Raw genomic sequence first — 15568 nt, 5'->3', positions numbered from 1 at the left:
GCTCCTGTCCTTGCTCCCAACACAATTGCTATGCAGAGTTTGTAACTTGTGTTTACTGTTCTTCTCTTTTGTCTCTGGATTGACAGATAGCAGAAGCAGTGTCCATGCCTGGCCACAGTCTGGCCTACGAGCACAACTCCACTGACACTGGCAGTGTAACGCCAGTTTATTGTGTTAGGCTACGAAAGGAGCGTCAGACAGACATATGTGTTGCCTTTTCTTGACCTCGATATAGTGGCAGTAGTTTCTAAAAGAGTGTGGAGAAATGCATGGGGTTTATAATGTCTTAATTTGCTGCATCAGGAGTTTCCAAAGCTCATTACCCAAAGTCCTAAATTAGCTTGGAAACTGATTTAAGTTAAACTGGTGAGACTTTTGTGTATAGACATGCCGCAACTGCTTGCTGTATCCATTTATGTACTTGGATTGAGTCCAGGAGGACAAAAGACTAGCGAAGTGTATTCATTATTGATGAGTGTTGTTTGAGAAGCAAGCTGTTGTATAATGAGTGGGCTGGATCTTTTGCAAGGTATCCATGTTCACTACCAAAGAGAATGAATCAGTGGTTCCAAACCACAAGATAGCTAAAACACAGACGATGATAGCAAGAGGGAACAGCATTATTTCTTTTTACTGCCAGCCACAAATGCGTGCTTGGAGAAGACAGACAGTGACTATTTTGCCCTGGACATGATACGTGTGTAGAGCCTGCACAGACTACAGAATTTTGGCTGTAGGCAATGGAAATTCAGCAAGTTCAGCATAAATCTGTTAGGAATGCTTTTGAGTTACTACTTAGTTTCACATTAAGTCATCAAAAGCCATTTAAAATCTGAGAAATGTAATGTATAATTTCAAAATTTACTTGATGAAGGGTCAAAACCACTAAAAGACCTAAATCATAAATTTGATGAGAATGATGTTGGAGTCAGGACACAGTAGTCTTTAGAGATCTTTAACTGGGGCTTTTCAATAATAATTCTACCCATATATATATATTATGTTGAATTTCATGGATGTATATGAATTATCAGGAGTTACCAGACCTTTTAATGGTTCCATTATAGGTGAATTTCAAGTCAGTGTGAGGTTGAGAGTAAAGCAGAATTAAAATTCACTTGAAAAGAGGTTACCACAGTTAATTTGCATCTATGTTTTCAATCTAAAGTAAAGGAACAAAACTATTTTGCAATGCACCTTCAGGTGGAAACAATTTAAGGTGAATCAGCGGTACTAATAAGATTTAGGAGATACTGTCCATCTAAGCCATGCAAAAGAAACTGCTAAAAGGTCTTGGTTCTGCATACTAAACTAGTAGCTGCATTTTAATAATGCCCATATGAAAAAGCAAATCAGAGCAATCAATGTGAAAGCTATTATCAACATGAAAGATTCAAATCATTTTCTTACAGAGATTATGCAGTTGATTGTTACACTTTTTATATTTTTTATCACTTGCCCTACTCTGAATTTGACACACATTCCCTGATTAAACACAGTCATCCCATATGAAAAAAGAAAATTATTATGGCATCCTGCAATGTATCAGCTAGGCTACTGAGAGTTTAGACAGCATTATGAATGTTTGGAGGCAGTTTTATATTTTTTATTTGAAATAATAGATTTTTTGAAGTCATGAGGAACTGATTACATGAGAACATGCAGATAACTTTTAGAGGTCCTTACTGCATGCAGAAAAAAACAAAACAAAACAAAAGAAACTTTTGTTTAGCTAAACTTGTTATTTGTATCTAAAGATCTGCATGGAATGAAAGCAAGTTTTGGCAAGAACAAAGGAAAAAAATGTTTCAGAGTGTATAATGTTCCCATTTCTAGTTTTGTAACCATTAGATTAGAGCTTTAAGTAGTGAGACTCGCTTTTATTTAAGCATCAGTGTTCAATTTCAGTCTCAATATGATATTTCTGATTTGAAATGAATATCATAAAACTCAATATTTATAATTAATTTTTATTTCTGTCCTTTCTGTCCATAATAATATGCATGCTTACACACCTTATTTTCAGATTTTTCATCGTTAGGGGTTAATAAAGACTTATCTCCTGCTCTTTTCTTCCCTCCCTCCTTCTCATTCTTATCGCTATATTCATTATGCAGTGTCTCTCGTCTTCTGTCTTCTGAGGACCTATTTTGGATAATGTGTCTGATGCATATTTTTACAAATACACATTTATAAACAGAAAACATTAGTCATTATTGGGATACTCGTGTTATATTCCATTAGTCTGGTGATGTCTTTAGTTTCATTCTCCTCAATTTTGATTGTTTTTCCAAAAGAGTAATAACTTAGTGTTGCCTTCCTTTAAAAATATTAAAACATCTGGAATTTTGCCTGTATTTTTGCAATCTTTGCTCTGGGCTTTCTTTTCTTTATCAGTGACTATAATATCTCCCTTTTTTTAGTCAGATCTTAATATGTATAGGTACTAGTTATTTTTTTACCTTTCTTAACCCTCAGGGTTATCTCTTTCTTCAGTCTTGAAGAATTCCTACAGTTGAGTTTCATAATTCTACTACTACTCATCTCTCGTGTTCTTGTAAAAGGCACTTCATTGTTCTCCTCTTCCTCTGTATATTAAACCATTTTAAAATATTAGCTCACATATGGAACAACAGTTCTGCATACTTTTTCAAACTTCTCTTATCACTTCCCTACAGCATTTCGTGTTAAACAGGTGATTTTTGTTTCTCTTTTTTTTTCTCATTTTTTTTTTTTCTAATTTTTTTGTTTCTCATTAGACTTTTCTGTGATGTTGATACCTTTACTTTTTCTCTCAAGAACAGCTGGCTTTCAGTTTCAGCTATGCCATCTGCATGATTTGTACTGCTATGCCATCTGCATGATTTTGCTGAAATGATTAGAGGTCACGGATGAAGCTCAGCAAAAAGGGCTCTGCCACTAAACCGTAAGGTCTTGTGTAGTCTTCCACCTATGCCTTAGTAACCTTTCCTTTTTATTAATCTTTGCTCACCTTTAGACTTCTCTGTTTGCCCTGTTTTTTTTTTTTTCTCACCTGTCAGATCTTTGCAAGTGACTTTTCTTATCACTTTCTTATTCAAGAACTGTCTTACTTTCAGAAAAGTCAGCAAACTCATAGTAGAGCTTTTGTTTATTTTTGTGAAAAATAACAGTTGATTTATGACCTTGATTCCCCCTTCCCCACCCTTAACATTCATAAAAAGAAAAATCTCCTCAAAGATTTGAATCACATTGATTGACTTCTGTCTTGCAACACCAACTACTGCGGCTATACCTTTCTTACCAACTAAGTAACCATTTCCAAAAACTGATCTGTATAATTCTCAAATGCTAGTGAGCCATGCAAATGCATGATGATAGCATTATTCCTTCCCCACAATAAAGACTGGTAAACTATAGTCCCATAATTTATCCTGTAAGGACTCTGGCCCAATAGCCATCATACACTATTATAACCATCAGTTAATAAAATGCATTATAACTTTTTTCCTATTACTTACAGAAGCCAGGTTTGTTGTATTTTGCATTATATGTTATGGACCCATAAGTTAATATATCAAAAATAATTATTTGTGAAGATTCACAGAACTTAATTTCCAAACTACCTAATTTTCACAAAAGTCTCAGTCAGTTGCTGTAGGATGGAAAATATATGGAAAAATCAAAAGTTTTCATGTAATGATTTTTAAAAGACAAAAATGTATACTGTCATTTAAGATGGATGGTGTATGTTATATCTAATTGGTTGTGAAATATAAATACATTATAAATTATTCTTGGAGTGAATGCTCTCATCTTCTAATAGAACACGCATAACTATTGTTGCTGTGGGGCACTACAGAGCCTTCTGTGTACATCCTGTAGGGAATGGTAATGTACAGTATCTTTTATAAACAGACCTCTTTTTGTCTGTGGTAGAAGAAAGAGCCGACTCAAAGAATCTGATAATCTTCCAAAGAAAACATCTGTTTTAAATATATTTGTTTGGATTCCAGTAAGCACACCTAGGACTTGCATAATTAGCTTAGACTACAGAGTTCCTTTTTCAGCAGATATGTTTATATAAATAAACCATGCATTTTTCATGAAGCAAATACAAACCCCCCAGGTTTGTGTTTTAAAATGTACTTTTGCAAGGCAAAGATTAATCGGGTATAACTTTTTCAACACAAATTTTTATATGACATTTGTTTTACTGTATTTTGTATTGCTGGGAAGAGTCTTGCAATGATCATATCAGTATTTCAGCAAAGGAGTGCACACATGTATAAAGATGGTTTTTATTTCAATAATTGCTCACTTAAGAAATAAAATGAATTTTGTACATTTTACTACTTTCGTTGCTGTTCTTCTAAATGTACATAATAAGACTTCTTGAAAAGCAATATGGTAATAACTCTTAAGTTTATGCTTCCTAAAGATCTGATTAACTAAAATGCATAAAATATAAAAGTTTATCTCCGCTTAAGCAGATTTGTAGAAGAGACAGGAAATTAGTAGTCTTTTCTCCATTCATCTTGTGCTGTGCCACACCACATGATTCTACTGAACCAGAATCTCGTATTATACAGCTGCACAACATTAAAAGAATTCTTTTCTAAAACTGGATTAATAATTATGCATACCTTTGGTATTAAGATCAAACTTCCTGAATGTTCAGGCATTCACAGTTGGGAATGAAATCTTTTACTTTGGGATGAATTCAGCCTGGAGTGACAATTTCTTAATATATATTGCAGGTGTGCCTTATACAGAAGGGCTGAAGATGGTATTTCATGCCTCAAAGTAGCTGCTAGGCTGTTTTCAGTGGTTCATACAGTCCAGGTGAAAATGTTCCTAATCTGACCCCATATTCTTTATATGGTGTCTGATTTCAGGACTGATCTAGGTGTCTGGAAACAAGAGCTATGCCTGTGTTGAGTGCTTTCATCTGGGTAACGTCAGTCAATTCTGAGTGATCTTGAAACCCCGGTTATGCTCTCACTATACTCAGAGTGATGTCTTGTGTAGAAAATGCAATCACACATTTGGTTGGTGTTTTTTGTTTGTTTGTTTGTTTGTTTGTTTTGCCATTGTCAGCAATCCTCAAGAATGGCCCTGTTGAAGAATGCTATCAATGATTCGTTATGTTCTTTCTATCCATGTGCATTATTTCCTGGGAGAAATGGACTAAGTGTCCCTGTCTCTAGTTGTGGGGAGTTTTAATCCAAAATTAATACACCTTAATTATTTAAAAATTTCAAAAGCAGTAGTATACAATATTGTTAAGTACTAAGGTGATAATAATGTTGGCTGTTGACTCCCTTTCAGTGGAATCCCAATGATACTAATACAGATTTTGGTCGTTTGCTGTTCTGTAGGTGTTTACTCTGCTATGGATTGCCGACTGGATGGTGCACCACTTCTGGAAAAAAGGGAAAGATCCTGACAGTTTTTCTATCCCTTATCTCACTGCACTGGGAGATCTACTTGGAACTGCCTTACTAGCCGTAGGTTTTCATTTTCTGTGGCTCATAGGTGACAGAGATGGTGACGTCGGCGATTAATTATTTCAGTGGATGCAATGACTTTTCCCGGAATATTGAGAAGATCAATCATTCCATTTGAAGGTCCTCAAAATGATCGTTCCATTTGGTCTGAGTAAATCAAGGTGACACAGATATGAAACAGCCTTAATCATTTTGTTGTTGTTGTTCTGTTTTTGTTTGTGAAAAAGGATTGATCAAGGAGGATATTTGAGAACTTCAGACTGAAAACAAGGTGGATGGCTGCTAATTGAAAATATCTGAGTAGACACAACCAAGGACATGTCAATCCATTATCACATTTTAAATTTTTTAAAGATCTGGTCTTTTAAATGAACAATTCCTTATGTGTAGTGCAAACCAGAACAATCTTCAATCGCTCATTCAGTGGTGACAAAGAAGAAGGTAAAAAACAATCAGTGGCTTGCCTTGTCTTTTTAGCCCTAGAGGAAAGTGGGTACATGTTTTCATATTCCCACAGAGGTGGTTAGGAGACCTCAGTTCTCTTTCATAGACGTTACCTGATTAGTTGATACGTTCTTAACTTGCAATTTCAGTGCTGTAACTCTGTGACCGTTGCAGATAATAACTGTTACAGCAATTTGAACCCCAATTGTCTAAATGTTTTGTCTCAAGCTTTATTGTATACTAATATGACCATCATCATTTCTGAAATCAGACACTTGAAAAGTGTCTGCAGGACTGAGCCCTTTTTCTTTCTGCTAAAAAGAGCAACCTAATCATTTTTGCTGTTGTAATTTATTATAACGAGAATATAGTACAGTCATAGAATGTGAGACTGACCTGATCGATAATAATGGATGAATTATTAGAACTCCTTGTGCTGAAAAGTGTCTTTTCATTTCGCAACTGAAAAAAATGTTTAACTAACTGATATTAATGGTGTTGTGATGGCCAGTATCCTGACTTTAATGAAGTATTTAGAGGTGTTGAATCAAACATAAATACTTACCCCTGATTAAAACTTAGGGTATATAAGATTATGTTGCATTTCAGGCACCTAGGAAGTTACGTGAACTTCTGAAATTCCAGAGTTATCCATGTCACCCATTTCAAAGCAAAAATCTCCATTCTTGCTAACAGGATTTCTGTTTTCAAGTTCTAGAAGTAATACGGTTAGTAAGGAATGACTGCTGCTGAATGATTTAACTTATTTCTAAATCTCAGTATTTCAAATAATACATTGATCATGAGGACTCTGGTTGTCACTTTGGAAAAAAAATGTACTAAATGCTCTGTTTTAAAATCTAGTGGGAGTTCCTCATGGTGTATGTTTTTAAAGACTACAGCGTACATCCTAAATGCATAATTATATAAACATGTCAGACTTTAAATGTTGTGATCAGATGTTTTAAATTTTGAGACTTAAATTAGACAACTAAATCCATATATCAGCATATGTTGTAAACCAGTAAACATTAGTCATGCGAAGTATGCATATAAATCGTCCCTTTTAATTTGATGGACCTACTCAGATGAATTAAGGTAATTATGTGCATAAGTGTTAATGGGACTTTTATAGGTGTTTGTCACCTTAAACTCTGTGGAAATTGAAAGTGTTTGCAATTCTGAAAATTAAACCAGCTATCCAGTGCCTACACATGGATTTAGATGCCTGACTTTTAGCACCCTCATATAAACATTTTTATTTAAGCTTTTTCTTACGGTTATATGGCATAGTTGTTTGAATGAATCATATGTATTATGTCTTTTATTATGTGAAAGATGAAATCTTTCTAACTTCAGGTTCTCTGACTTTACTTAGTTTGTATTAATGTTATTTAAAATAGTTGTATGTAGCGTTGCAGGAAATATTCCCATTAAATTGTTTAAAATGGACTAGATGTAACTCTAGTTTTATTTTTTTTTTCAATAATGGCTATTTATTTTTGGTACAGACTTAGATGCAAGATTTTTTATTCTAATAGAACTGCCATCTGAATTGCCATTTCAACTAAATTGCCATTTCAAACACTTTTCTCATTAGACTTCCTGGATTCTAAAGTCCTTTTTAAATGACTTCCAGAATTCATAATAATTAAAATTTCTTGAGATACTTGTGATCTTTGCTTATATGACACGTGAGGGAACTGTGGTGTCTAGCCATAGCAGTATCCTTATTGTGTTAAATATTTTCACAGTAAATAAGCAACAACTGCTGGTACAGCCTGTGGAAAAATAGGTGAGTGATTAGATTGCAGAACTGGGGAGGAAATGTCAAATGGGACAAATCCAGTGAAATTTGACAAGCAGAAATGTGTGGTCAGGCTGGAACAATCTGGGCACAGTAACAATAAATGATGGGAAAGCATAATGGGAAACATGGTACTTTGAGAAGAGGAAAGTCATTGCATGACTGAGAGCAAAATCCGTATCGTGGGAAAGAAAGAGGTGCAAACTTTCACACAGCATTCGTTATGAGAGGCAGGAGCAAACAGAAGGTAGTTATTTGGAGAAAAGAAAAAAAAAAAAGACACAGCCAAGCTTGTTTTTCAGGAAGGGAAGAAAAATGTAGCTGGTGTTGGAAGGAGTTGGAGAAGAAGTGGAAAAAGAGGTACTTTGAGGAATGGTGGATGCTGGAAAAAAAATGAACGTACTCAGTAAAGTATGATTGAAGAGGAGCCTGAGTGGGGAAAGAAGCGTGACATTGATGAAGCAGAGAAAACCTAGACATCTGGAGGGGGAAGGAGTAAATAATCTATGATGTGGAAAGGTTTTTGATTCATATGTGGAAGGGGCATTTAAAAAACATGCAGGTTTGCTAGCTCTTCTGCACAGTAGTATGAAGGAAAAAAGCTCTTATGCCCAAGTTTTGGAGGGTATATTATTCTGTTGCACGAGGATAACATGGGAGAAGGCACAAAAGAGTTACTGGATACCAGAGACTCTATCATCTGCTCAGAAACTTTACTAGGTAGACAAATTTTAACTCTGGTCAAGTCAGCCTTACTACAACATTCCACCAACTTGATTTTTAAGCTTATCCTAGTACAAGTCAGTTATTTTGATGTGTGTGTGAGTAAGAAATGTTACCAAAAATTCTATTAAAGATAGGTATCAAATCCTTTTTTGTACCATTCAGAGCATACAATCGAAAGGGACAGCCGGAGATAGTACTGTCTCTTGTTAACAAAGCAGATATATTTTATAAGCTTGCAGATAAAATGACAAATTCTTATTAAAATGAATTAAATATTTTCCTCCCCTCTAACTGGAGAAGATTCGTTTGTACCTCCCTTTATAATTTCTAGCATAATTAGGGCTATGGCTGATTGATTGACATCTATTTGCTTTTGTGTCAGCATGCAGCACTTTCTTTAACTCTTGTTCACATTACCTCATTTAACTTATTTAAACTGCAATTCACCTTAAAGCTCCTTCTGCAGCTTCTTGTGCATTCTTCTGACAAGCTAGACCAGCCAGGAACTCCAGTGGCTTTGCCTTTTCGAGGTGTTATCTGCTACCAGATGCCAAGTAACAGTCAGAGCCGTCCTGTTTGGCCATTCCTACTCTTCTTTCCTCTACTTAAGAAATATCCGGAGAGTTAATAGAAGTAAGGGTGATTTATTTGAAATGTGCATTGTTTGGGATTTTGAAGGATTTTGTGACCTTCTCAATTGTTCTATCAGTGTGCTTGAAAGGGAACAATTTCATTTGTTAAACTACAACTAAATGCAGCTTTAAATTTGGAGTCAGAAGCATTTTATACCATGGGTCTTTTCTTCTTCCATGCAATGCTTTGAAATGATTTTTGCAATCTAGTGAGTTACTGAATTATTCCAGCTTATTTTTAGAGTAATTACATAGCTAAGACAGTTCCACAGCCTTATTATGCTATTTGACACAGGGAAGAGTGCTTCTTTTAACTATTTGGATCAATATTTTGAGGTTTTTAGCATCACTATATATCTTACATTGATCTGTGATATTTAAATTTGTGATATCCTCTTCCACTCAGTTTATAATACAGTTTATAATACAGTTTATAATACATTAATTTCTTTGGGGCTTTTAGAATGCTGATGAAAAAAATGGTGAGCAGCAAATTAATTTCAATTATTTTTGCAATTTACCAACTAAATTAGACTTTTCTCATACAAAGATTAAAATGGCATGAGGATTAAGCCATTATAAATGCAGAATAGTTTGCAGAATCACGGCTCCAAATAAGACCTATCTTCTTTTTAATGGATTTGCTATTTCACTTCAGTTTTGAGCACCATGCGAGCTCTCTTAAGTCCAAGAATAAGGCATAATACACACATTGGGAAGCGCTAGTATAAGCACCCTGTGAAATGAAGTGTTTGAAATTCATTGTTGTTATTATGGTAAAATTGCTATTGCAAAGAGGAGAGTCTCTTTAGAAGAGCAGAAAATAGCAATATAATATGCTAATTAAATTACCAACTGCTTAAAAAGGAGCAAGATGATGCTCAATAACAGTGCTGAAGGTACCAGAGGCAATGTGAGGTCTCCAGTGTGATTTTTCTTTTCTTTTTGGCCAGGTTGTTCTGTCATATGCTCTATTAACTGTGATTTCTAATCCATTCCTAATGGAGTCAGTCTGTTCAGTTATCTTTTAGATCATCATTTTTCCACATACACTCCGTGTTATAAATCGGTTTTCAGTACATAACGTTGGGGGAGGAAAGAACTAGTAGAGGCATGGTTTGTCGTAAAAGTTTCCTTCTCATATTCATGAAGTCTTTGTATTAAATTCAATGAAAATTTGATCGTGTCATGCAGGATACTCTAGAGAACCTAATATTAACAGAACATGCATAATTCATGACTTAAGCTATGAACCGACATGTTTAGTAAATATGCAGAACTGCCATATTTTGTGGGGGTACCCAAGAGCAGTAATGTAGCCCTTAGCCATTCAGCATTGTCAGGCTTGGAGAACAAAGGGCTTCTCAAATGGAAGTAGAGCTGTAAACTCCCTGTGCTGGATGGGCTTTGCTTTCTCTGCAGCTAAAACTCTAGTTTGGTTTCAGTCCTACTAGTTGTTTACTTGATGTGCGGGACAGTTCCTCATATGCTCTATTTACACGTTTATTTCTCAGTTCGAACTATTCTTGAAATTTGTTTCTTTTATTTAAATAGCTTGTTTATGTGATTTAACATTCTTCAAATTGCTCATTTGGGAGTTTTCTCTGCAAGAGTTGATGAAAGTCTTGAGAAGTCAAAGAAGCGTCTTCCCCGAATAATTTGAAATCTGCTTTTTACAAGTGAAATAGGGTCCTAAATGCATTATTTCATAGACATCTTTGGGAATAATTGACTTCTTAATAGTGCCGTGAGATTTAATATCTGTAAGTTCTCAGATTCACATTACAAGTTCTACTACAAACAAGATCTAAGAAGGATTTTATCTGTTTACTCATACTTGCTGTTGTCTCCTGGTTTTGATTAAGAAGTTGTTGCCATGTCCTGGCTAAAGCAGAACACCATTCTCATAACATTGACATTCTAAAGGATTTTCCAAAAATCAGGACCAATAATACCTGTACAAATTCAACTTATATTTGGGAAGCAATCATCCACCAGGTTACTTTCCTATGAATCCTCTTAATTTTGTTAGTTTTAGATCAACCATTTTTTCCACTCACTTTGAAGCAGGTGTTTTTCACAGTGCTGACACATCCTTTTTTTTTTTTTTTTCTTTTTTTTTTCCCCTCTTACAGTATCCAAGGTTCTGGAGAAACATTAAATGCTTCATCTCAGATGTTCTGAATACTGAATCAATTTTTACTCAATGCAATTTTAGACGTGGTTGATTAATTCTAGTTCTGGGGAGATGGATGGTAGCTTTCACTTAAACTAGAAGAGTGTGTCTGGAATTTGGAGATTTTCCAAAACAGAAGTTAGCTCTTTAAGCTTAACCATGTTAGATAACTGAGATCAGCTGAGGTACTGAGATCATCTGAATTCATGTACAAAATTCAGAGATGTGAATAAACTACTTATCTAATACATGAAGATTGGCTGATCACTCTTCTGGCTGTCTCCCGTTTGAGATCTCACTTGCTCAGCCTGTTAATGCTTCGAGATTGTCATTGTGGCTTCTACAGAGCCCATCCATCACGGCCACTAAGTGCTATGGTAGTGTAAGTCTATAACATATATATGGAAATTATGGTCCCCCTTCTGTAATAGATGACATTAAGGCTTTTGAAAATGAGTAAACTAACTAAAGTCCTCACAAAACCTGCATGCCATTTCTGCAAAATGAAAGGTTTAAAATGCTGTGAATTTAGGTACTGAGACAGCCTCATTCCTAGGTTTAATTTCCAGCCAGCCTTTGCTCTGTTCCCACAGCTGAAAGCTGATTCATTTTGTTAAGGTTTTTATAGAGCACTGTAAGACCACCATGCCAAAGCACATGAAACCCTGCTCTGGGAGATACCATGTCTGGTTGTGGGCTCTGGGCATGAGACGGACATATCTGTGACCATGTTATACCCTTAGAGAGAACTAAATCCCTTACTTTGACCATATCATCTTGACCTTACTGACCATATCATCTTGACATCGAACAGACACTGTCTAGGACTGGCACTGTACTCAACACACAGTTCTGGCTGCGTGAGGTTCTTCACCTCCAGCAGCTCCATTGCTGGAGGAGCAATCACCAGGACAGCCGCTGTGTTGCTGGCACAGTCTGTGCTGGTTACAGAGTAAGACTTTGCTGAAAATTGGGAAAAAACCCTGTCCATGCAACAGTTCCTCCAACCCATCTGAAGGTGTTTAGTGCGCTATCCACCCTCTGCTCAATGGGCCTTTGTCCCATGCAAGGTGTCTCAACCATCTGCTTTCTCTCTCTTTTACCTTGTTGACTTTGTATGGGAGGGCAGCACGCAGGTACCGCTACACTCGGGGTTCACCATGTTCTCGTGTCTTACTAGAGGCACAGGGGGATGCAGAAATGTCCATTAGCTCAAAGGAAGTCCAATACTGGTGTTTGGTGCAAAAAAAAAAAAAAAAAAAAAAAAAAAAAAAAAAGGCTTTTTAAACATTTATTAAGGCATGTAAATATTTTAAAGTATTTCGAATGAGATTATTGCATTACATAAATATTTAATATGTACAGAATCTACACTTAAAGCTCTGATTAATGCATACATACCTCTGGAATAGGTATAGCTTTCAGAATTGTGCTAACAGAAACAAACCTGAACATTTTTAGCACTCCCTGCCAGAAACAAAAAAATGTCCTATTGTAAGAAAAATGTAAGAAGCTTCTCACGACATGGATTCATTTGTCACACGTAATAACTGTTCACCTTTCTGACTGGTAATTCCCATTCAATTCCAACATCACACTCAGTTCTATGGCAGATTACTGAACTGAGGCGTTCAGCACAAAGCTTGCTGTTAGTTACCTGATTATTTGGAGCCAGAGCACACCTGCAGATGCCCTGCTTCCAGGTTGTGTCATGGCTACGTGTATCCCTCACCTATGTTCAGTCGTGTCTCCTGCTAGACAAGGACCTCTGAAAGCCCTTTAGGTATTCTGGGTTCTTTTCCAATGCAAGTCCTCAGGTCGAGGATGAGGAAGGCTGTGGTGTTGTGTACAGCTGTGTGCTCAGCAACTTGCCCGGTTTCCCTGCAGTGTTAGGAAAAGGTCAGGCTGCTTCTTTCTCGAGCAGCCAAAGAGAAAAGCCAGCTTTGTCATAGCACTGACACCAATTCGGTTCTTCTGAAGCAGGTGACATGGCCAAGAAGCCCCAGTCAACAACCCACAATGAACTCAATTGCCTTCATACAAAATGGTCAGAAAATAGCTAGCCACGTTGGCTCTGCATAGCAAACTCTCATGGTCACTTGTTAAAAATGAACCCCTGTGAGTGGCAGAGGGTTAGGATGCCCCATTTTAGGATGCTTCTCCACAGTCTGATAGCCTCTGAAAAGGGAAGGGCCCGGCAATGCAGCAGGCAGCAGCATGCAGTTCACGTCTGTCCTGAGGTACACCCAGCTCACATCAGTCAGATCTCTGGCGCAGAAGGAAACCATTAGCCATCACCAGCATCTCTTCAGCTAATTATCCCGAGGCTTTTTATTTGATCAAAGGAAGATGTGAGTGTGCTATTTTACTTCTAAGCAGAAGCACACCTGGCTGAGTACATCTACTGAAATGTTCTGCTAGAGGGAAAACGAGCATCTCTGTCTCCAGATGCAAATCTCTGCTCACCTGAAAAGCTCACTTTGCATGACAATTTGATAATAAAAGAGGAGTTAGCAGTAACACCCATCACAGGGACTGTGACAGCACCTGCAAGCAAGAGGCTGATTGCAGCCTCAGCCTGGATTAAGGTATGAAGGAAACACTGTTCCTAATGGCTTCAGGTGGAGCCTCTGCCATTCAAAACCCAGCACAGAATGTCTTAAACCTGACACCAGGTAATTATTTTAGAAGTGCTGACCTGAGTGCTTTCCATCTGACGTCTTTACACTGATGAAAAATTAGACTGGAATTAGACACTGCAAACAAAGCGTGTAACTCCTTGCTGAGAAACTGGGATGGAGCCTGTGTGTTATCATCCAGCTGCACTTCCCAGCATGGCAATACTCATTAATGTTAGACGTGAGTCATTCATAGGTTTATGGACACTTCCAGTAGCCCTGGCAAAGAAAGAATGGCCAGATAACCTGACACATGCCACCATAAGCAAGGCAAGATCGTTCACTTTGTTGTGGTCTTCAACACTGTCCTCTGATTTCATTCTAAGTGTCTCACAATGAGACTCCCAAAATGTTCTGCAGAGGCTTTGCATCTTAACTTTCCTCCCATTCCTTTTCCATAATTACACAGACTTAATACCTCATCTGAATTTCACTCAGCTGTTCCTCCTTCTAATTCTTGCACCATTGACTTTAAGTTTTTTTTTTTTTTCATAAAAAATAATTGCAGATATAATTTTTGAAAATTTCCTAAGTGAAAAAGGGAGTCTTAAAAGCATCTGCTGTAGGAACGATACATATTGCACATAAAATCTTATTGCATATACAGCAGTAACATTTTTATGATAAAATAGCAAAGTACATTAATACACAATAGCTGAATTGTTATCTCTTTCCATAGTACTGTAGGAAAAACTCCCAATAAATCACATATACCTACAATCCGAGGAAGGAAAATATTTTGTTTTTTCTTGAGTGTACGGGTGTCAGCTTTTACATGGATGGCTCTGCAAACAGCTCTCACCTTTCCATAGCTATGCTGCATGGTCTGATTTGACTTTTTTTTAATACAACTGTCTCTTGTGGGTTTACAAAATAGCAAAAAAAAAAATGCATCGATTGATTGCATTAATTGAGTGAACCATTATTAAAACAAGCAAACAGACAACACCTATTTTAGAAGTAAAACAACCTGTTTTATCTGGGTACAATGGTTTTCTGCTAAGATAGGTCTGACTAAATTAAGCCTAAGAAAGGCCGAGGTGATGCCTAACTGCTGGCTTTGTGGAAGCCTTTCCAGGAAGATGGGGGCTGCAATGGGCTTCTGAGGGATGTAGCACTGCAAATTGCTGCTGACACCATGGAGACCTCTCTCTAGCTGAAAAGTCATGGATTGCCACAGTATAATTCTATGTTTTGGAATAAACTGAAGCCTAATGGATTAATAGTCGTTATTCAGCTGTGCGTCACCCTGACAGCTTTATATATTAGTCGAAAAATAGAAACAATGTCATAAACTTTTGATTTTTCCCCTGCTGAGGGAAGCAGCTTTGCTGGTTGCTTGTTTCTTAAGTAAAATCTCTGACTGAAATACAGTTTTTAAAAACATAATTTTACTTGAAATGCAAAGCCTTGTTTTCCAAATATTCTGTGCATTTGTTGCAAATTGATAGGCAGTGTGCTGCTGAACACCTAAAGAAATGTTATCAAATCTGTGTTCACTCAAAAAAATGACAGAGAACCCACGTTCAATATTAAAGTCAGTATAATTTTTTAAACAGTGGGAAAACAGTTTTCTAACAATGTATAGTTGAATGAGAATATTTTCTTTACTTATC

The 15568-nt window shown here is 36.6% G+C and overlaps 1 protein-coding gene across 2 annotated transcripts in view; it reads left to right on the top strand.

The window, feature by feature from the left end:
* Window positions 1–7385, top strand: part of SLC41A2 (solute carrier family 41 member 2) — a 58368-nt gene extending 50983 nt beyond the window's left edge. For both annotated transcript variants that reach the window (XM_084505507.1, XM_084505508.1), the window contains exon 11: window positions 5361–7385. In XM_084505507.1, the coding sequence (XP_084361633.1) occupies window positions 5361–5546 (186 nt within the window). In that variant the 3' untranslated portion in view covers window positions 5547–7385. The remainder of the gene's footprint in view (window positions 1–5360) is intronic.
* Window positions 7386–15568: the final 8183 nt, after the last annotated feature.

Source organism: Aythya ferina, assembly GCF_964211825.1.
Source record: "Aythya ferina genome assembly, chromosome: 1".
Classification (NCBI taxonomy): domain Eukaryota; kingdom Metazoa; phylum Chordata; class Aves; order Anseriformes; family Anatidae; genus Aythya; species Aythya ferina.
The sequence above is the reverse complement of the archived record's forward strand: the minus strand, read 5'-3'. Positions and strand labels throughout refer to the sequence as shown.